Source organism: Branchiostoma belcheri, unplaced genomic scaffold (assembly GCF_001625305.1).
Source record: "Branchiostoma belcheri isolate BF01 breed outbred unplaced genomic scaffold, Haploidv18h27 scaffold3, whole genome shotgun sequence".
In the NCBI taxonomy this organism is placed as follows: Eukaryota; Metazoa; Chordata; class Leptocardii; order Amphioxiformes; family Branchiostomatidae; genus Branchiostoma; species Branchiostoma belcheri.
The window spans coordinates 661,426-681,662 of NW_017803909.1; the positions used below are offsets into that span (position 1 = coordinate 661,426).

General features: G+C 42.6%; 4 protein-coding genes across 8 annotated transcripts in view; 3 read left to right on the forward strand and 1 right to left on the reverse strand.

The window, feature by feature from the left end:
• Nucleotides 1–1,177, forward strand: part of LOC109473539 (carbonic anhydrase 2-like) — an 8,423-nt gene extending 7,246 nt beyond the window's left edge. For all 4 annotated transcript variants that reach the window (XM_019773427.1, XM_019773428.1, XM_019773425.1 and 1 more), the window contains 2 exons: nt 185–291; nt 480–1,177. In XM_019773427.1, the coding sequence (XP_019628986.1) occupies nt 185–291; nt 480–590 (218 nt within the window). In that variant the 3' untranslated portion in view covers nt 591–1,177. The remainder of the gene's footprint in view (nt 1–184; nt 292–479) is intronic.
• Nucleotides 1,178–1,428: 251 nt separating this feature from the next.
• On the forward strand, nt 1,429–9,139 carry LOC109473537 (carbonic anhydrase 7-like). Of its 2 annotated transcripts, none has more exons than XM_019773422.1 (8): nt 1,429–1,782; nt 6,451–6,648; nt 6,833–6,951; nt 7,068–7,160; nt 7,403–7,465; nt 7,785–7,836; nt 8,027–8,133; nt 8,517–9,139. In XM_019773422.1, exons 1-8 carry the CDS (start codon nt 1,740–1,742, stop codon nt 8,736–8,738), a joined length of 897 nt encoding a protein of 298 aa, XP_019628981.1. In that variant the 5' UTR covers nt 1,429–1,739; the 3' UTR covers nt 8,739–9,139. The 2 variants fall into 2 exon arrangements, with proteins under 2 accessions (XP_019628981.1, XP_019628980.1); XM_019773421.1 differs by lacking the exon at nt 1,429–1,782 and adding an exon at nt 6,043–6,148.
• A 649-nt stretch (nt 9,140–9,788) lies between these two features.
• On the forward strand, nt 9,789–17,369 carry LOC109473311. Its single transcript, XM_019773182.1, has 15 exons — nt 9,789–10,216; nt 10,602–10,723; nt 11,067–11,159; nt 11,617–11,679; nt 11,910–11,961; nt 12,328–12,434; nt 12,636–12,849; nt 13,813–13,820; nt 14,595–14,724; nt 14,877–15,007; nt 15,524–15,616; nt 16,052–16,117; nt 16,386–16,440; nt 16,673–16,779; nt 17,165–17,369. The coding sequence occupies exons 1-15, from the start codon at nt 9,955–9,957 to the stop codon at nt 17,354–17,356; spliced, it is 1,695 nt and encodes a 564-aa protein (XP_019628741.1). The 5' UTR covers nt 9,789–9,954; the 3' UTR covers nt 17,357–17,369.
• Nucleotides 17,370–17,484: 115 nt separating this feature from the next.
• LOC109473523 (flap endonuclease 1) overlaps nt 17,485–20,237 on the reverse strand; it is a 5,015-nt gene continuing 2,262 nt past the window's right edge. Inside the window, exons 6-12 of the mRNA XM_019773401.1 lie at nt 19,866–20,002; nt 19,575–19,641; nt 19,185–19,316; nt 18,923–19,009; nt 18,670–18,734; nt 18,281–18,398; nt 17,485–17,999 (exon numbers count right to left, since the gene is read on the reverse strand). Coding sequence (XP_019628960.1) covers nt 17,925–17,999; nt 18,281–18,398; nt 18,670–18,734; nt 18,923–19,009; nt 19,185–19,316; nt 19,575–19,641; nt 19,866–20,002 — 681 coding nt within the window. The 3' untranslated portion in view covers nt 17,485–17,924. The remainder of the gene's footprint in view (nt 18,000–18,280; nt 18,399–18,669; nt 18,735–18,922; nt 19,010–19,184; nt 19,317–19,574; nt 19,642–19,865; nt 20,003–20,237) is intronic.

Here is a 20,237-nt window from a genome sequence, read left to right on the forward strand (position 1 = left end):
TAGACGACACACACACACACCACACACACACACACACACACACACACACACACACAAATTTTTCACATCCCACTGCTATAGATTCTGTAAAGGGGTACGTGCAGGAAGAAGCTATATGGTGGGGAGACCCATGCTTTTATCTGAAGATTTGTTTGACCCGTGCCATGTATTGTATCATACACAGCTCAGCGTAACTACTGGACATACCTCGGGTCACTGACCACACCTCCTCTGTTTGAGAGCGTCACCTGGATCGTCATGAAGGACCCTGTAGAGGTGTCTTCAGAACAGGTACTTGGGCTTGACTTTGCAAATTTGTTGCCAAAGTGGGAAAGTCCACCAGTAACAATATCAGGACTGTTGATGTTCTATTCACCATCTATCTTGGGGGTTGACTAGGGAAGATCTGGCTTTGTTTTTGTGTGTGTGTAGGGGAACAAGTTGCAGTAAATGACACCGTGCCCTTTCCCTTGCTTTAGCTGGCTGCTCTGAGGAACCTACTATGGGAGACCCCTAGCGGAGAGGGCCAGATGTTCAACAACTACCGACCCCCTCAGCCTCTGCACGGCAGGGTGGTCAGGTCCACCTAACCAGGAGGAACAACCCAGGACAGGCCGGGGCAGTCTGTTCCGCAGTTTGAACACACTGTGGGTCACTCCTAGAGTGTGGCCAAGTTCAAACACAAACAGAATTATTTTTTACAACAGGAGCGCCACCTTTAATACAGGGTTTCACATTTATCTTTGGTGAAGGTCATTTTGGAAGTATTTCATAATCTGCGTTCCTAGCTCAGTATTATTCTCTACCTGCTACATAACAGGAGTGTGAATATGATTGGAGCATACATGTCAGACATTCATGATACTAAGGGTGACCTAAGTATCTTATTTTCTGCAAAGATAACATCGTTTGAAAGAGTGTTAACGGTGTTTGTTAGAGGTGTCACGTGTGTTGTCAGGTGCAAAATGGCTGTTGCTTTGTGGTGAATCTAAATTTCATGTATTTGGTGCAAAGCATATGATAATCATGTTTTAAAGGGTGTCATCATAGTTATTGTCATCAAAAACTTACTTGTTGCATGCTAAAGCTTCTACAAACACAATACTGTAACCCTGCTCTGGACACATTACCTTACACTAAATCAGATATGACAGACAACATTCCAAATGTCCTATCTCATGCACCTGGGAGAGCAAAACATTTTGGTTGACAACAGATTAAAATTTATATGCTCACAACATGTACTCTATGCCATCTTTCTTCTTGATAAGGTACATAATCCTTAATTAACTTTGCAGAACCACTGTGATATACATGTGCTATTACGTCCCGAAAGCGCCACTTGGCGGAATAACGTACAACTGCATCATAGTAAACGCCATATAAAGATCGAATCGCTCTGTAGATCCTGCCGACCCCCAAGTAGAAATGGTACCGTCGTCACGACTTTCCATGACCATAAACTGGGTCATCATCAGTTCTTGTCAAGCACGCACTGAGCCGGTGTGTGGCTGCAGCAGTGGTTGGAGAGGCAGGCTGCACACATATTATACACTGCTATCGAGCAAAATCAGCTGCCCCTGCTCATAAAGTACCAAAGTATTCAGTGAGCTTAGCAGACACCTGAAATCCGGAACGTCAGACACCTGAAATCCGGAACGTCAGCAGCTGTGAATAACGATAACCACCTGGACATCAGGTGTTCACAGCAAGTCGCGAGCACCAAGGTCGACGTCGTCATGTCGGGCAAGAACCCAGCGTGGGGGTACGGCCAACAGAATGGTAACGTGTTGTCCTATTTTCATTGGCATATGTATCTTCCATTCCGTATGCGGGCCATGTTTGCTACAACCAGATGCTTAGAGACCTTAAGTGTTTGTTTTAAGTATAGCGTCGTTTGCGTACAGGTAACGGGCCAACTGCTTTATGACCCAGCATCAACCAAGCTTTAAATATGGTTCTTTCGCCGGTAGAGTGCTACTGGCTTCAGTATACCAAAGAGTTTCAAACCTTATTGCCTATACATATCTACAGCAAGTGGGTCACGCTTACAATAATAAACCAGCGGCCGTATCAAAAAGGGTCACAATAACCTTGCTTGAGGACGTCCTAACGTTATTCACCAATATGCATAGCCTGATAGTAATGTGGACAGTGCGCGGGGCCTATGTTGGGGCAGTGTGTGATGCTGCTTTTTCTCCCAACATGCTGTCCTTACGTTCACGTATTTAGTACGTGCATGGCTGAAGCGAATCTAATTTCGTACACCGCAAATTGCACTGGAAGGCGAGAATTACAAGAGTATCGCGTTGCCAAAATGGATGCCATCTTTCTATCACTGTGGAGGAATGTCTGACTCTATAGTCAACAAAGCACGACCGACTGACAACATGATTTTCTTCGTGACGGTTTGAAAATATCTTTACATTTAGAATCCCCCTCTACAGACGACCTGTATCTGGATACTTGCCTAACAATGGGTCCTCTTCTGTATGCATATATACACATTCTTTTATAAGAAAGGCTGAAGGTTTTGATCGATACGACTCCAACACGTCTTTGGGTATGGGAATGAATACTGAATGTCTGTCTGGGAGCCTCATATAAGTAGAGCAATGTAAATGGTATATTGGTGATATTGGCATACATGACTACACATGAACAACTTATTCTAGATGTCTTTTCATTTTGATACACACAGACGCCTAGGCTGATGAACAGTGTAATCCCCAAGCAGATCATACGACAGCAAGGCAGTATGCATAGGCGGTGTCCATTAGCCACCGAAGAATACTGCCTTGCCACCGTATGATCTTCTTTAAGATTACACTGTCACTCATCCCTCGTCCGCAGTGTACTAAACAATGACCTGAGTCAGGACAAACCTTAATTTGGGTTTTCAGAGCCCCATGTGGCCGTTATCTCCCGATTTAGCTGCACGTGAAGATCGATAATCGATTCCACGCTGTTAGTGGAAGTGCCCTGCTGGGCTGTTCATCTCATCAGACACGATAAAACTGTAACAAGTGTTGTTTTCAAATTTAGAAACACACACAGGGGGTTGTTGAGACAGTGCTTCTTGACATGCCCAGACATAGGGTATACGTGACAGGCGCCAACATTACACACAAGAGACACAAGAGTCGTGTATTCCTCGTTCGCATGTCCACCGAGAAAGCGGTTTAAATACAGCCTTAAATCTAACCAAATTGTTTAGAGAGAAGACCATTCGCACAGGCACTTCGGTTTGTATGGTGATCTTTCTGAGACAGATTATCCGATAAGGCGGGTTATAAATGGATAATAAATTGCTATAGAAAGCAATTTATATCCGAATCCCACGCGGCACATGTCTGCCATACGTAATCACAGACCTTCGACCCACCAACAGCTAAGCCAAGATTTCCAACCTCTCTAACTAAACACCTGCTCTAAAACATAACACTGAATCTATGAAGAACTGACTTTCATTATTATTTTTTACTATTATGGTCTCTTTCAGAGCTTTGATTTGGACAACGGAATGTGTACGTCGCTGCACAGACACATACATATATAGACATAGACTTGACCAAGGGATAAGATGTACAGGCAGCTAGGGATAATAAATTCAGATGTTCAGACAGACCATCCCAGATATTTATCGGTTGCAGTTGCAATTTTTGGCGAGGAGTGTCTATCGTCTAAAAATAATTGTCCGCATCATCAAGTTCTGAATATCTTAAAATTTTTATTCTTGTAGACGATATTATTGTTTTATCACAGAGAAGATATCACAAATCTATAGTGCCGTTCAAGTCATCTGGTTCTTTTATGATACATTTTAATATTGATATTATTCCGATTGATAATGCCTGTGTTCAACACTCGTGTGTGGCTAGCCCTCACTCCTGAAAAAGTATAAGAAGAATATGTGATACTTTAATTCGATATTGGGAATCATGCAGAGGTGAAAATACGGCGCAGCTGCTAACGGGTCCATCTATGTTACACCGTCATTTGAGCACGATGATAGATCTGTGCCCAAATATTCGCCATGGCAGCCCGGTAAGGTTACATGTAGGTTACGGCAACAATTATAATAACAGCTCCCATCCCTGACATATTCTACATGCCGTCACATGGTGCTAGATGGCAGATGACTTTGTATTGACCGCCGAGCGGCTGCGACGGGTAGACGTCGGAATACATATCAAATTAGTCCCCAGCTTTTAATTATAATGCTGCACAGAACATTACACAATAGTGATAAAGAAAAGATAAGGTATGCAAACATTGTAGATTTGCCACGCCAAATAAAGCAAAGCAAATAAATCAAGCTTAAGGTATTTTCGTTTACCTGTGTCAAATAGACTTCATATTTGGTGCCGTTTGCGGTGTGGACAGAAAACTAGTACTGATGCTATCGTGTGTGTTTTTTTTTTTTTTTTTTTTTTTTTTTTGCTTGTTTGTTCTCAACGGTTGTCGTGTTAGAGTTTTAACCAGAGTGAATGGAGGCTACTGACTCCAGAGGCCTACACTCCTAGTGGCTAGCCTGATTAAATCGCTTTTGCCGGCCGCCCAACATCCAGCCGGCTATGTAGGGAGCCCCCCGGAGCTTGGGTTTCAGAGGCTACCTAATACACATGGCCATCCTTGCATTGCATCGATCCTAACGTTGAATCGAAGAGGTTTTAAATCTAGATAAAATTTCTGAACTATAGTTATCACAATACTCTTCATTGCCAATGACGTGCACCATAATATTGATCTGGGACTGAAATAGCTTTACAAGCGTACCAAGTAATTAAGAACACTGCTGAATAACATCTCGTGGAAGTTTATAACCATTGCCTCTTTGTACCGCAGGCGCCAGTTATTGTAGATAACAACAGAAATCGGGCATTTATCAAGGTCAGTCGTGAATGCGGTTATTTGCAGTTCGTTAAAGGTTAACGTCACGTTTCGCCTAGTAGTTAGAAAAGGCTCACGAGACCCAGCAACGCTGGAATATTTGTGAAGCCCATAAGTTATGCAGATGTTTATCAGCTACTAAAATTGATCTTGAAACTTCATCATTGTGTAGGGATTTACCCAAGGTTTTTGTTACCTTGTAATCATTTTATCTTTGATTTGTCATTTTAGTAATTTTACCTTCCTGTTTGAACACGGGTGTCAATATGGCTTGTTTTATCCACGTCCTATCCTTTATCAGGTATATTTCAGTAGTTAGTTTAATACAACTACAAAATGTATATGTATTTCCCCTCCATCTTCATTGACATGGAATCATCCCCTCCGTGATCACGGTAATTACTGGGCTATCCCCGTGCAGTGATGACGTCACAATACGTCTCCCTTAGCGCTTCCCGCGTGACGATGTCCTACGTCATAGGTTAAAGGTTAAGCTGAAGGATTTCCCGCTTTCCGCGTAGTGTACGAATTTAGCTCTGTAATTTAGAGTCTTCTGGTGAGCGCTGGGCTGTAATCCTTACCTGATCCCATAGGAATGTATTCGTGGTAGACAGACATTAGCTGATCTTCTTCGGTTCGACATTTGCATCCATATGTCAGTATGCTGATCACTGAGGGCATTTCGGCGTGGTGAGGGACTCGGTAAATCATAATTTACTAGGCCCTTAGGATGTGAGTGACCTGAGTTTGACCTCCTTTTGACTGTCCTGATTACCGTTATAGTATCGAGTATCATCTCTTATTCCATTGTTCATGATGATGGTGGCAATGATAAGTGTGTTAAGGTCGTGTGGTCATGTAGAATTTCTGACGAAACGTAACGTTATAACTTATGGGGTTACATGTGTTGTACCTTGAAGGAGGACTTCCTGGTGACTTAGAGATGTTAGGAAATTTTATGTCCATGACCGTTACACGTTGAAGCCTTCCCTGGAACAGCTAAGTACAAACCTAGATATTATGTTATCCCATGTCCTGCTACTCCATATTATAGGAAAAAACCAGGTGCAGGAAGGTGCCTTAAAGGTGGGCGTTTAGTTTGACCATGGACTGACCCATGTGAGCCCTCTCTTGGCTTCAGATTTCAGTTGTGCTCCGTAGAGCCTTATAGAGGTGACAGACCCCCGTCCTGCCATGAATGATAAACATCAGAGTGAGTCTCGGCATTGCACGGAGTGGAACTACTATGGTCAAGGTGAGCTTTGTGGGTCCGTGAAGGTCCTGGAAGTCAGTCTGTGAAGCTGCTTCAGCGTTGAAAATATTAATAGGAACACCTTTTTACGTAATGTTTATTTGGTCATGTCGGTCATGCCTTGTGACTTGTGAGTCGGTCACTGTACTGGATTTTTTCCAGGTTGTAGCTTATCGATGAGATTTTATGAATTGCAAATGCATTGCGCAGTACAGATCAGTACACTGCACAGTGCCGTCCTATGTCCGTGTAGAATCTAAGCTTCTATCCGTGTGCCATCATGCTGTTTGTATTCTGCACCCCAGGTCCGAGCAAGTGGCACGAGCAGTTTCCGGTAGCCAAGGGACAGCGTCAGTCGCCCATAGACATCGTCACAGACCAAGTCGTGTTCGACCAGACGTTGTCAGATAACCCACTGAAGATCAGCTACAGCAACAACTGCTGTCAGAGTGTCACTAACACCGGAGCCTCCTTCCAGGTCGCCGTGGATGGGGCAGGAACTGGTGAGTACTTCACATCGCTGCCGATAGTGCCGAAATAGATTCGAGATGGTTCAATGATAATTCAGTGACTGCTCGCTTAATTTCTGAATGATCAACGCTACTGATCCTTTCATGATCTGTGTTACTGATCATATGCTCTGACGCCATCCTTTCTCTGATCGTTGTCCTTACATTTTCTCCACAGAGATCAGTGGTGGTCCCCTGGACAGCACCTACAAACTTGTCCAGTTCCACGCTCACTGGGGCCATGGCGGGAACGAAGGGTCTGAACACACGGTGGACGGAGTCACCTACCCTGCAGAGGTCGGTATACAAGCATGTCACTGTTACCACGAATATAATTTCACTACCAAAGATTTCTCAGAGATTTCATTTCTTAGACACGTAAAGTGGCAAATGTTTTTTATAATCTTTTCCAGCTCCATCTAGTACACTGGAACACAAAGTACAAGGACGTCACAGAAGCCGTGGACAAACCTGATGGCCTGGCTGTGATCGGAATCTTCTTTACGGTCAGTATGGTGACCAGTCCGTTTGCGTACTTGGTAAAATAATAATGTTAGACTTTTTAATCATTAACGCTCAGACCAGTGCTGGTAAAACGCACGTAAATTAGGTTATGTCAGGAAGGGTCAATTTGGAAAACTTTACGAAAGCCGTCAGCTAAGTTGATTACTCTTGTATGATATTTCAATGAAAAACATCAACAATATGTGAACTAACGTTTCTTTGTTCTTTTCAACATAATGCGCAGGAGGGAAAGGAGCATTCAGGCTTCAAGCCAATAACAGATATGTTCTCTAAAGTTCCCCGTAAGGTACGTTATTTTACGTGAATCGACATTATCAGACTTTTGAATAGCTTATTGCCGTTTTCAAAATAGAAGCAAGCGACGTTTCTATATCTGTATTGAATTTAGCCTTATAACCTTCAACGTAACAAACCAATATGATCCTTGTCCGTTGTTTTTAAACTTTGTTTGCATAAATATGCAATAACTGTAGCACTTTACTTTCAGACCAGACAATTACATTGGCTCCGAATCGCTACCTCATATGATATGCATGGTTATATCGTTGTTTTGTGCTTCACCATTGAAAAATATTATTGAGATGTTTTCAATAATTCCTTGACAGACGGACAAGGTGGAGTTCAAGTTCAAGTTCGACCCGGCCTGTCTACTGCCAGGTAAATATGTCCTTTTCCAAGGTCTTAAACTGTGTTTTACAAGACGTCACACCAAATTATATTGTACCCCTATCTCTTTCAAATAATTGAATAAGACGAAATACAAGAATGAACTATTATATCAAAGGTGAAAGGACACAAAGGAAGATGAGTGTGACCAGTACTTACAGGTATTTTGTGTTGTGAATAGCTGAACGTAACTACTGGACATACCTCGGGTCGCTGACCACACCTCCTCTGTTTGAGAGCGTCACCTGGATCGTCATGAAGGACCCTGTGGAGGTCTCTGCGGGACAGGTACTTGGGCAAAGTTTGTTGAAGTGCAAAAGTCACTGTAATGAACAACGTTTGGACAACTACATCACCATTCACATACAAGGGTAGGACTCTAGATGGATCCTGAAAGGGAAAACAGAAAAGGAGGGTTTAGAAATTGACAAGAAAAGTAGAAAACGACAAATTTCGAAAATCGGCACCGTTTACTGGAAACATTTGCTGTCCTATCTAATCACACAATGTTGAAGCTAAGTACATACCTCATTCCCACATTTCCAACTTTAGAATCTAGTTTGAAACTTGACTCTTTTTCCACCTGTCAAAGGTAGGAATAGTCTAAACAGATAGCAAAGTGTGGAGCTAAACTTCCACTAATCTAATCGTGCCCTTTTCCCTTATGTCAGCTGGCTGCACTCAGGAGCCTACTATGGGAGACCCCAAGCGGAGAGGGCCAGATGGGCAATAACTACCGACCTCCGCAGCCTCTGCAAGGAAGGCTGGTCAAGGCTTCTTTTACAGAAGAAACCACTGTGGAGGACATAATCCCGGCCGTGGTGTTGAGCGCCCTAGCCATCGGCGTAGGCGCCATCTTTACGATATCTATGATTCGGACCAAACGCTGGTGACGTTCTACTCAGAAACGCCACCTTGCGGGTGTTACCTTTACCTTTGGTTGCAGTCATACATTCGCTCAGCTGTTGTTCTACCTCAACATATCTTTATAGATAAGCAAATTATAGCATTATAATATTTCTTGCCACGGAATAGCTATGTTTACGTGTTACACACCTTTAGCCACTAACTGCCAAGTAATGTAACCGTGACCTTTATTTTACCAAAGAGACGAGGAATGCTATTTACACATTCCTGTATATGACTCTGCATCATGTTCGGCTGTATGCCATCATTGTGTTTGTTTACGTTTCTTATTGCATTTCAATTGCTGTATAGTGTTTTTATCATTTAACCGACTTGCAACAGTTGTATCTCAGGCTACGAGCAACACTAGAATTTCTCATGATGTCTATGTCCTTAATATGAAAGGATAAAATCTATTAGAAGATAATATAGATGCAAAAGACGTATGTCATGTATAGGTATAGAAATGACCGGCACATACCATCCATAGGCCTGATACTGCGTTTGAGTTATGTTAATTGGCAAATGATATCAAGTTATGAAGACCAATACTAGTATGACTCTGCGATATAACTGTTATATAACCAACGTAAAATCAAAGTGACAGTCAGACTTCATGTCATACTACTGATTAAAAAGTTCGCGAACTGATTACGACAATGCACTATTCACTATTTGTTTGGTATACTTGAATGGAAGTTTGGTGATACGTAGATGTAGCACCAATGCAAACCTATAACATTAGTCCTGCACACTGGATGGCCATCTTCAAACATCATTTCACGATGTTAACATGACGTTATGACTTAACAAACTGTAACATTGACAGGACAAAGAAACAAAGAATGTTTGACCTTCTAATTGTGATAGATATCCGGGATCAGTCAATTGTCAAAACAAACAAACAACTCTTGTTGCGCATATCATGACGTTCCAAGTTACCTCTATGTCGACACAAAGAAAAATTGAAACGCTTCTGATGACGTCGAAAGTTTTGTGGTGACAAAAAGAAACAAAGAATTCTCGAACGCGCGCTCTATTACGTCATTCGAAGCTTCGATCTGGTGTCGAACACTGCACTGGACGTTTTTCCTCGTTTTTCCGACCTTCTCGGGGATTTCCGCGAATCTAGAGATCGGCACTCCGTAAAGTGCCGTTCAAAATCGTCATATAAAATCTTAGAAGTGCGTTTTGATTGTCAAAATGTCGAAGAAGCCCGGTACCGGTACCGGTGGCGGCCGCGTCGCCAATATCTACCTTCCCGATGGGCCGAGCAAGTGGCATGAGCAGTACCCGGTGGCCAACGGAGAGCGTCAGTCTCCGATCAACATCGTCACGGAGAAAACCGTCTATGACAAGACGCTGTCAAAGACGCCCCTGAAGGCGGTCTACAACAACAACTGCTGCGACAGCGTCACTAACACGGGAAACTCCTTCCAAGTCAACGTGTCTGGGGCAGGAACTGGTGAGAAACGTTACATAATTTGTGTATTTCTGAAGTCTACAATGGAATTTGAGTTCGATGGTATTCTGTGGGAATGAACTAGTAATGTGACTATCCATTAGCTGACTATTCACAGCGCGCTTCAATTTTGTAGGGGACCAAGAGCAGTTAGAGGGTTGAGAAACAGGCACCTATGCTAATGAGAGGAACTACTTACGACATCCTGTGTGGAGTGAATCTGAGTTTGAAGCGTGTATGTCCTAGCTGTCTATCATTACAGTTAATCACCAAGCTTCTTTTTAAATTAACCTGTAACGTTACATAAACGTGTAACGACTACTACTGTGCTTTGGCGTTTCCCGTTGAAAATATATCCTGAAACGGTACATTTCCCACTGCACCACAGAGCTCAGTGGCGGTCCTTTGAACGGCACTTACGAGCTTCTCCAGTTCCACGGTCACTGGGGCCCTTACCTTAAGACTGAGGGGTCTGAACACACTGTGGACGGAAAAACCTACCCCGCAGAGGTCGGTGTGCAAACGATTTCCAAATCTTCAAATTTGGTGTAAATACTCGTCTGTGGTTAGGACGAATTACGTAAGCACAAACCACATGTTCAGAATAAGTACTGATAAGTACTCATAAGTATTAATACATACACCATAGCCTCTACCAGGCTCCAGGAAGTGGCTGAAAAAGTAGAAGTTGACAAAATAGACTATGATATGCCAGGAAAGATGGTCCGCTTTCCGGAGCCTGGTAGAGCCTAGCATATACCACCGTTCCAATGTGGGTGACTATTTTTCAAACAAGTCTATACACAAGTAAATTGCCAGAAAGCAATATACATTTTTATAACCTTATTCCCAGCTTCATCTGGTGCACTGGAACATTAAGTACAAGAGCGTCTCTGAGGCTATGAAAGAGCCTGATGGACTGGCTGTGATCGCTGTCTTCTTGAAGGTCAGTAGTAGAGGCGTTAGTTACAGCTATATACTATAGGCCTCAGAGAATGAAAGAACGTGTACTGTTTCAGGGAAGTTTAAACTGTAACTTCGATTTATGTTCCGGGAGTCGGATTCGAATTCAATTTGGAAACATTCACTTATCGTTCAGGTCGCCGAGCATTGACGAAATCTGTGTTAACAATCATGTATCACTGAACCCTCGGCTTGCTGGCCATTGCATGCTCCCTGTGTTGGGGAATGCACGTCCTCTTTGAATATGGAGAACTGCGTTTGTACTACTAGTCTACAGTGTTACTAAAAAGTCCTGAAAACATCAGCATTACATACGCGAGAAAAAGGTCGAACCTTCACAACATTCATTGGGCACAACACTGGGGACATGAATCTATTTGAGAGCATCAGGACAACACTACTTCAGCTAAATGCCGTCCTTTTCCTCGACATGTCAACAGAGGGGACATGACCATCCAGGCTTCGCGAGGATCGAAGACCTGTTCCTGAAAATTCCACACAAGGTGAGATTCATCCTCTTTGACTTTTTAGTGGATTTACAAATCTTAACATGAAACTTTTAAGCGTAGACAAAAAGCGCGGACCGAAACAGGAAACACAACATTTTTTCCTAGGCCTTACCTGCCTAAGCAATAGATCTAGTTCTCTATACACGTACACTTATCTCGCTTTTCGTTACCATGTGGAATGACAAGGCCCCAATTCATAAAACCTTTTCTTGTTCCTTTGTCAGGGAAGGAAAGTGGACATCGAGTTCAGGTTCGACCCTACAACTCTTTTGCCAGGTAGATATAAGTTCTTAGTCTGCTTCAAAATGCGTATCATAAACCTGATACTTATTGGAATCTTCAAAGTTTGTCCTTGTTTCATATGCGTGAATGGCAAGACATAAAATATTGGAACCAGTGCGTTACAAATTTAAAGTTTGGCACATACTGTTGTGTCATACTACGCAACATTGCAATAACAACCCACACAGGAGTTTGAATATTATCAAAGCTGAAAGTATAACCAAGGAGCTGTTGTAAAGGGAAAACATTAAGATGAGTCCCACCTGTTTGAATATATGATCAAAGAAAAAAGGCACTGTTGCAAAAGAAAAAAAACATCAAGATGAGCCCCACCTACCCTGTGTTGTGTGTTGTTCCTAGCTCACCGTGACTACTGGACGTACCCCGGTTCCCTGACCACACCTCCTCTGTACGAAAGTGTCACCTGGATCGTCATGAAGGACCCTATCGAGGTTTCTGTGGAACAGGTACATGTTCTGGGGTTCAATTTTTCAAGTACGAAATTTAGCAGCCATCAACTTTAATCATCTATAGAGATACATACGAACTTCTGTGTAGATGTACATATGTGGTGACACCCTAGTTTTAAATAGTTTTCAGAGCATTTAAAAATAGAGGTCGAAGTGATGAACTAAATGAATAAATGTCGTGCTTTTCCTTTGTGTCAGATTGCTGCTCTGAGGAACCTGCTATGGGACACCCCTAGCGGAGAGGCCCCGATGTACAACAACTACCGCCCTCCGCAGCCTCTGAACGGCAGGAAGGTCCGGGCTAACTTCACGGAGGGCTTCGGTTCCCGTATCGCGGAGATGGTCCCGAACTGGGCGTGGGGAGCCATGTTCGCCGGCGTGGGCGCCGCGAGCTACGCTCTCAGCCAGATGGGCTAACAAGGAACCCCACCTTGCGGGATGTCAGAGCCATGCATACTTCTTTTCTACCTTTGCGATGATCGATCAACTTTTTGTCACCGTATTTTCCGTCACAAATGACACTCTAAGCTACTGAAAGTATATTCTCCATGCTCTGGATACAGCGACATGTATAGGCTTTTTGTATCGTTGTTTACAGTACATATTTCAGTGTGTACACCTAAATCGTATTTTGCTATGACATCATACATACTACAAAATGTATGTACTAGTAATTTGTATTCTACCATCCGTTTTCCAACACGCGCTCTGGTTTCAGAATTTAACTTCCATCTATATATATTTATATCATGCCAAGACACGATGTCCTTAATTAGAAAGTGTTACAGAATGTAGAAGACAAGATCTGAAGACTGGCTCAAGGCACGGTACGCTCCGTTTTACAAATTACAGCTATGTAAATAAGAAGGGGCACATAATTTCATGTTCTGTAGAATTACGTCTGATTGCTAAATACTGATGGCTCTGCAATATACAATATCAAATGACTTTATGTCAAGCTGCTTGATCAATCTGTGATTTGTGGTGTAGCAATTTCCCGTATGATCTTAAATTTAAGTGGGAGCAAAATGAAAGCTTTGGCATTGTAGGGTATTGTGCAGTGCGTGAGTGTAGCACAATTTTACAAGTCTACATACGTCAGGCCATGAAGACCGCTGCTTGCTGCTCGCTACTGCTTCCAAAATCACCACAAGAGTATAGAAAGAGGTCTCCATTGTATCAGATCAAGAAAATCATCGCAAAACCTACCCCACTGCGGTACCGGTCGCAATCAGGATATCCGTGCCCCATCTGAGTACGTTGTATGTGTACAGGTGACCACTGCTTCTACTGAAGCTTTTGTAATTAGAAAGTCGCTTGAGTGACGAGTGGAAACTGTAAACCTGAACAACAAAAATGACACCGGTTTGAACAGGCACACCTGTAAGACATTTTGGCACAGAATATTGCATGGATATATGTCAACTTTATTGAGTAACGCTGCGTACAAATAAACTAAGCAAACATCTAACTGGGTGAATAAATTGCATACGGTTTACCAACCTGGCAGTCGCCGAACACATCACTATACCATGACGCAAGAACGTAACTGATCAATATCTTACGTAAACATACAGACAGATCGGGCAATGTCTTAATTGCATTTCGAAGTCAAACTTGTCCACCTAGACAACATGGTTAAAGTGTGACCACTACAATCATTCATCGGACGTCAGCTGGGAAAGCTAATAAGGTTACATACCGCTTACTGGCCGGAGAAATCTGACGGAGAGACGTACGCGGGCGTTTCCTCGATTTGTTAGAGTCGGTTGGCAGGACAACGCTCCCGACAACAGCAAGCTGCCAGGTCGTTCTGGACCGGCTGCACTCACGGAGGCGGTGAAACTGTAGGCTATATGGAGCCAGACAGGACTCAAGCCAACGTTGATTTAAAATATTGAGAACGACCATCAGTACTAGCAAGCGTGGCACACAAGTACCGGACGACTAGTTAACGGTTTTTTAAGACAGTCACACAGCCCGAACAGCAGTATGGGCTGCTCATGTTCCTCCGTGCGGGAGAAAAACGTCAGTCTCCCGGCGAAATCGGCTTCTCGACACCCCGGGACCACGCAGTCTCCCGTTAACATCGACACGGTGGACCCGCTGGTGGTGTACTGTGACTCCCACCTGTTGTCCCATCCTCTCACCCTGCAGAACTACCGACCCGGCTGCGCCAGGAGGATAGTGAACGATGGACACACCTTTAAGATAGAGATGCGCCAGGAACACGAGTCTCTCTCTACCTCTCTACCGGGCCAGATCACTGGCGATAGTGATAGAAAAGGTATGTCTCAAAAAGCACACTAGTACGCGTACTTTTATCGTTATATTTTTCATTGATAAGAAATATATTTCCAGCAGATACGCGCCGAAATTTCTTCCCATTCGATCCAACTAAACAGCGTGTAAAATTGTTTTTTGTACACTGTACACCAGAAGACGTGCCAAAAATAAGCGGAGGCCCACTGCACGAAGATTACAAGCTGCTACAGATCCATGCGCACTGGGGCGGCAAGGACGACCAAGGGTCTGAGCACACGGTGGACGGCCAAGTCTACCAGGGAGAGGTAGCCAAACTTGCTTGCAACACTAAGAATTGACTGAAAATCTGAATGAAGAAATTAATTGTGAGCTAGGCTATAACGCAAATATATATTACATTTTAAAATTAAAGGCCGAGTAGTGACAATGTACGCTCGTGTCTTGTTTTCAACCCGTGGGATCAAGATCGTATAGTTCAAGCTCCTTGGAAGGATAAAATAAAATGTCACCTGTATCATGGCGATTCGTTCTACAATCATTATAATGGGCACGCGCGACTGGTTGTCAGTCTATCAGATTATGGAAATGTCCCTCAAAGTAGCATTAAGAATACACACGACGCACAAGTAGGGCTATATTTGAAAAATAGCCGAGGGTGATACACTTTTAGTAAATCGGGTTAAATGTATTGGATTAAGTAGCATCAAAAGTGCACACGGCGCATAAGTAGGGCTACATTTGAAAAGTAGCCTAGGTGAATACGATTTGAGCGAATCGGGTTAGAGGTATTGCAAATAAAGCGTCTGTGTTATGTATTCCAGGTACATCTGGTACATATGAACACCAAGTACCCTTCTTTTGAACAAGCGCTGACCAAACGTGACGGGCTGGCCGTACTCGGAGTATTTCTTCAGGTAACAGGCACTTCTGCCACCATTATGGAATAGAAGTACATGTAAATCACGCTGGCATTGCGTACTGCGGTTGCGACACCGGATTGTCACAGTTTTCGTTATGGATGTTTAGTCGCATCAGAATTTTGGCCCGTTGCAGACGATATATTTTCCTACATGTTTGAAAATCATAGACGGGATGTCATCCTTCAATACGCAAATACGACCTTAAAGTTAAACGAAACACTGGTGCTGTTCAAAACCTGCAACAATAGATGCTATCTGTGCGATCCTGTATATTGCCTCAAAGACTATATTGCTATCACAAATCAGTATAAAACATGACCATCTTGAAATTTCATCCGGTGAACAAAATCACAGGCTAACTCAGTCTTCAGTGGCATATTCCTGATTGTAGAGATATAACTGGCCACTCCTAACATCCTACCTCTGCAGCTCTCAGATGAAGGTCATGAAAGTTTCCAAACCATCACAGATATGCTGGACAACGTCAGTTACAAGGTGAGTTGGTTCTTAGGCTAACTAAAAATCACGTACTGTCTCCACCCCCTTTCATCTCACCTCATCTATCTCTTGACCTCGTTGAAGGTCGTTGGGGCACCATGACTTGATCCACTATCCTCCTCCATTTAACTCTGTCCTGCGCCGCTCTTATATGACTTCAGCTAGATTCAACCCAGTCCAATTCAACCCAGCCACAGAAAAACCTTCATATAAAAGTTGTTGGTTTGCCCTTTTTCATATGGTCTCTGGTTTGTTGGTGTTCTAGGGCGACAGTCATGAACTTGATGACAACTTCAACCCACAATGCCTCATTCCAGAAGGTAAGAGGACATGTTTGATCAATCTGTAAAACCATAACCACGTGTAGCGGTCTTTAAAAATTCATCATACAATCCGAAGTGTTTGTCTTGATGTTGTTTATGAGACAAGTCCCAGTTTAAAAAAAAAAAACATCATCACACGCCTCAAACGTATACCTGCTCTCTGCTGTGTCCTAAAAACAAACTATACCCTCCCATTACCAACTACTATATACATGTACTTCTTTCCCAGACCACCAGAAGTACTGGTCCTACCCAGGGTCACTTACAACAGGTGGCTACCAGGAATGTGTCATCTGGATCATCTATAAGAACACCCTTAAGGTCTCTCACCAACAGGTAAGAGTACAGCACTGTATCTTAGCTCAAAAATGTCTGCCCTCTCTTCTAAGTTGTCTTACATCCTCACAGTCAATGAAACAATATAATGGACAGTACCTCAAAAAAGTACTTCTACCTTCACTTCTGTGTATAACAAAGGCTAGCTATACCAATGCAAAGCTGTTGACAAATATGCATTACATGTGGTTATAAACACAGCAATTATTCCAATACTTTCTTATGTATCAGTATACAGCTGACCAAAGTTTGGACGTGAATAGCAAAATTTATTCACAACCACTCTCGTTTAACAAGACCTGACATTTCTTGTTAAACATTAACAAGTGGTTGTGAAAATCATTCACCAACCTGATGAATGTTATAACTCGTTCTACACTCCCAGCTGGAGGTACTGAGGAGTCTGAAGTCCTACCCACGAGAGGAGGACCCTAACATAGACCAGGATCCCGCCACAGAGAGACGAGTGAGCGCTCACATCCTGGACAACTACAGACCCATCCAGCCTCTTCACAAGCGCCGCATCAGGGCATCCTTCCCTGGGAACAACTACATTGACACGTGTCAGAAAGGCTGACAGATTATACCAGTCACTTGATGGTGGTGGTCAGAACCATCTAGGCATTTTCTCCATTATTTTCTTGATTTCTGTATCCAGGTAGCTTCAATTCAATGTACCAGGAATAAAAATAGGACAGCAGGATGTATACACAGTGTCAAACATCCTTAGTTCATGTTGACAACTGGGAAAACTTTATTAAAATGTTCATAGCTCTCTGATGACAATTTTCCAGTACAACATGAAATACACCAGTATAAGGGGCTGCTTATACATTCATGTTACTAGTATTAGCCTTTTAAATTTCACAGTTTGATGCTTGTTACAGATTTGTGTCATGATGAGTTCTATCTATACAGGGATGACATCAACAGTTTTTAAGTACAATGTATGTATTTCTAAGGTTGTGTTTTGATAAAAGAAGAGTCAATTCATAATTGGCTGTTTACATGTGTATGTCTGTTCTGATCTTGACTGAAGTCTAGAAAGTATAATAAGGATAGACAGACAGACAGGACTGAAATCTTCACAAGGAATGTTGTAATATTGTTGTTCTTCATCTGTAAGATCAGGAGCTCCAGTATTTCTACTTGGGTTTCTTGAATTTCCCACCACTCATCTTGGCTTTCTTGGATGCAGAGCCTTTTGCACCTTTTGGAGGCTGTAGGGAAAGATTGCAGAATTAAAAGGAAAACAGAAGGAAATTTCTTTCGGTTTCCATAAAGGCTCAATCATGTACACGTTCCGTATACGTCTTGGTGCAATTTATTCCCAACCCAAGCATTTATAAATTGAGTTTCAATTCTTTATTGTCATATATTGTCATATATTCTAACCCTTCATTTGAATACAACACATATCCATCTTGTTGTCTTTAGAAACAAATTACATGTATTCAACAAAGTTTTCAAAAAAAGGACAAACATCCCTCTCTCAACTCACCTCCTTCCTTTTGACCGATGGTGAAGACATGACCTTGAAAAAGCTGTCGAGACGACCTTGTGTCGAGGTGTGGCGGGCAGTCCTCAGCTTCTTTGCACCATTCTTTATCCTATCCTCACTGGAGAGGTAGAGACTAGTTAACAGTGTCTATAACGAAGACTACATCAAAATATCAACATTAACACCATACAATATTGTTTCAGATTGATGATCTATGAACATATGAAGAAATTCTGAACAGTTGAAGACTACATTACAAATAAAAATGTACCAACAATGTTACAGCATGTACAATGAATATGATGCTAATTTTCTAAAGAATAAAGAACAAACTAAGGTAAAACACACTGCTAGGAAAGGAAACACCTGGAGAGAAGTGTTATCCCCACCTGAATCCCTTCTCATTGCTCATAAACTGCACCAGTCCCTCCTCATCTGGGTCAGTCCACTTCAACTGGGTACAAAACATGAAGTCATACACACATACAGCACAAGTACACATAGCACACAGGCAAGCTAATGCTGCTCTTCATTCTACATACATACACACTCTAGGAGTGTAAAACAACACTTAATAAAACCATGAATCAGATCATATCAACATAACTCAGCACATGATGAAGGTGTGAGAAGACTTCCTACCTCCACCTGGTCTGCTGGAGTAACTTCAGGCTCCTTGAAGAGTCTCCTGGCCTGGTCGTAAGGCCAGTCTTCAGGAACTGGGAACTTCTGTTGGGAAACAGTACAGGTATATGGGCAGTGAAAATCTGAACAGTTTTTGTCAGAGAACATGCCATAAAGATGTTCTAGTAACAGCCTAAGTTTGATCTGATATAAAACGCTACTAAACTATACTTGGTACAGAATTCTCAAAGGCTCAATTTTGTTCCTTTTCAAAACATACCTTAGTGTCGATGTGCTTGAGGATCTCCTCGATGGACTTGTGCTGCCGGATGAGTTCGATGGCTCGTTTGGGGCCGATCCCACGGATGGAGTCACAGTAGTCACAACCCAGCAGGATACACAGGTCAATGAACTACAGCACACAACACACAGGTCATTATAGAACTACAACACACAACACACAGGTCATTATAGAACTACAACACATAATAAAGGAATACATAAATACAACAATACATAATAAATCAATCATACGACAAGTTCTAATAAAGAGTCTAATAAAAACTTTTGTTCCACAATTTTGTACAATTTACGATTAAATACCTTAGGCACTGGGACCTTCTACTTAGGAATAAACGGAGATTTGGTATCCCATGCAGAAGTTTCTCACCTGGTCCTGAGTGAGGTCTAACTCAGCCAGCAGCCTGTCATAGTAGTACTCCTTGATGGGCATCTTTCTGTAGAGAAAATACATTTTTGGTAAAACAAATGATTAGCATATCACTTTATCAACTGAAAATATGACACTTAATTGACACACTACACAGAATAAGTTTCACCAATCCTGTCCTTGACTGACTCCCCTTTAATTTTTCCTTTCAGTAAACTATTTAAAACAACAAAGCTATTCCTGACTGCCCCCTTAATTATTGCTATGTCCCAGCTGGAAACAGCGCCACACCTGGCCTCTGAGAAGGTGAGATGTCTGAGCATGATGTTTGTGCCGAAGGTCAGCACGTCCATGTCCTCTGTCCCGGCGGCGTACACCTTCCCCTTCTTCGCCAGTTCTGCACACTGAGCTTCAGCTTCACACGGTGCCTAGAACAGTTTCAGTCAGTCTGTAAGAACCTAACATCTCTAATCCTGTGTCTCATCAATTCAAAGTTTCATAGCCTTGCATCATTAACCTGGTTAACTGTCTCTCGTGAGCTTGGCTGGCTCTTGGGTTTAATCAACACTCTCTGGGGAATTTTGCATAGGATTTAACCCAAATAAACTAACAAAGTAGATTAATTGAACTGGAGGTTGTTAATTGAACCTGGGGGGGGGGGCG

What these genes read in the sequence shown, in the direction of transcription:
- LOC109473311 (XM_019773182.1), top strand. Translation starts at nt 9,955, where the DNA reads ATGTCGAAGAAGCCCGGTACCGGTACCGGTGGCGGCCGCGTCGCCAAT. An exon ending in TGATCGCTGTCTTCTTGAAG is followed by an intron (nt 11,160 to 11,616) that starts GTCAGTAGTAGA and finishes ACATGTCAACAG; the next exon opens with AGGGGACATGACCATCCAGG. An exon ending in GCCAAGTCTACCAGGGAGAG is followed by an intron (nt 15,008 to 15,523) that starts GTAGCCAAACTT and finishes TATGTATTCCAG; the next exon opens with GTACATCTGGTACATATGAA.
- LOC109473537 (XM_019773421.1), top strand. Translation starts at nt 6,088, where the DNA reads ATGAATGATAAACATCAGAGTGAGTCTCGGCATTGCACGGAGTGGAAC. An exon ending in TCTCTAAAGTTCCCCGTAAG is followed by an intron (nt 7,466 to 7,784) that starts GTACGTTATTTT and finishes ATTCCTTGACAG; the next exon opens with ACGGACAAGGTGGAGTTCAA. An exon ending in CCCGGCCTGTCTACTGCCAG is followed by an intron (nt 7,837 to 8,026) that starts GTAAATATGTCC and finishes TGTTGTGAATAG; the next exon opens with CTGAACGTAACTACTGGACA.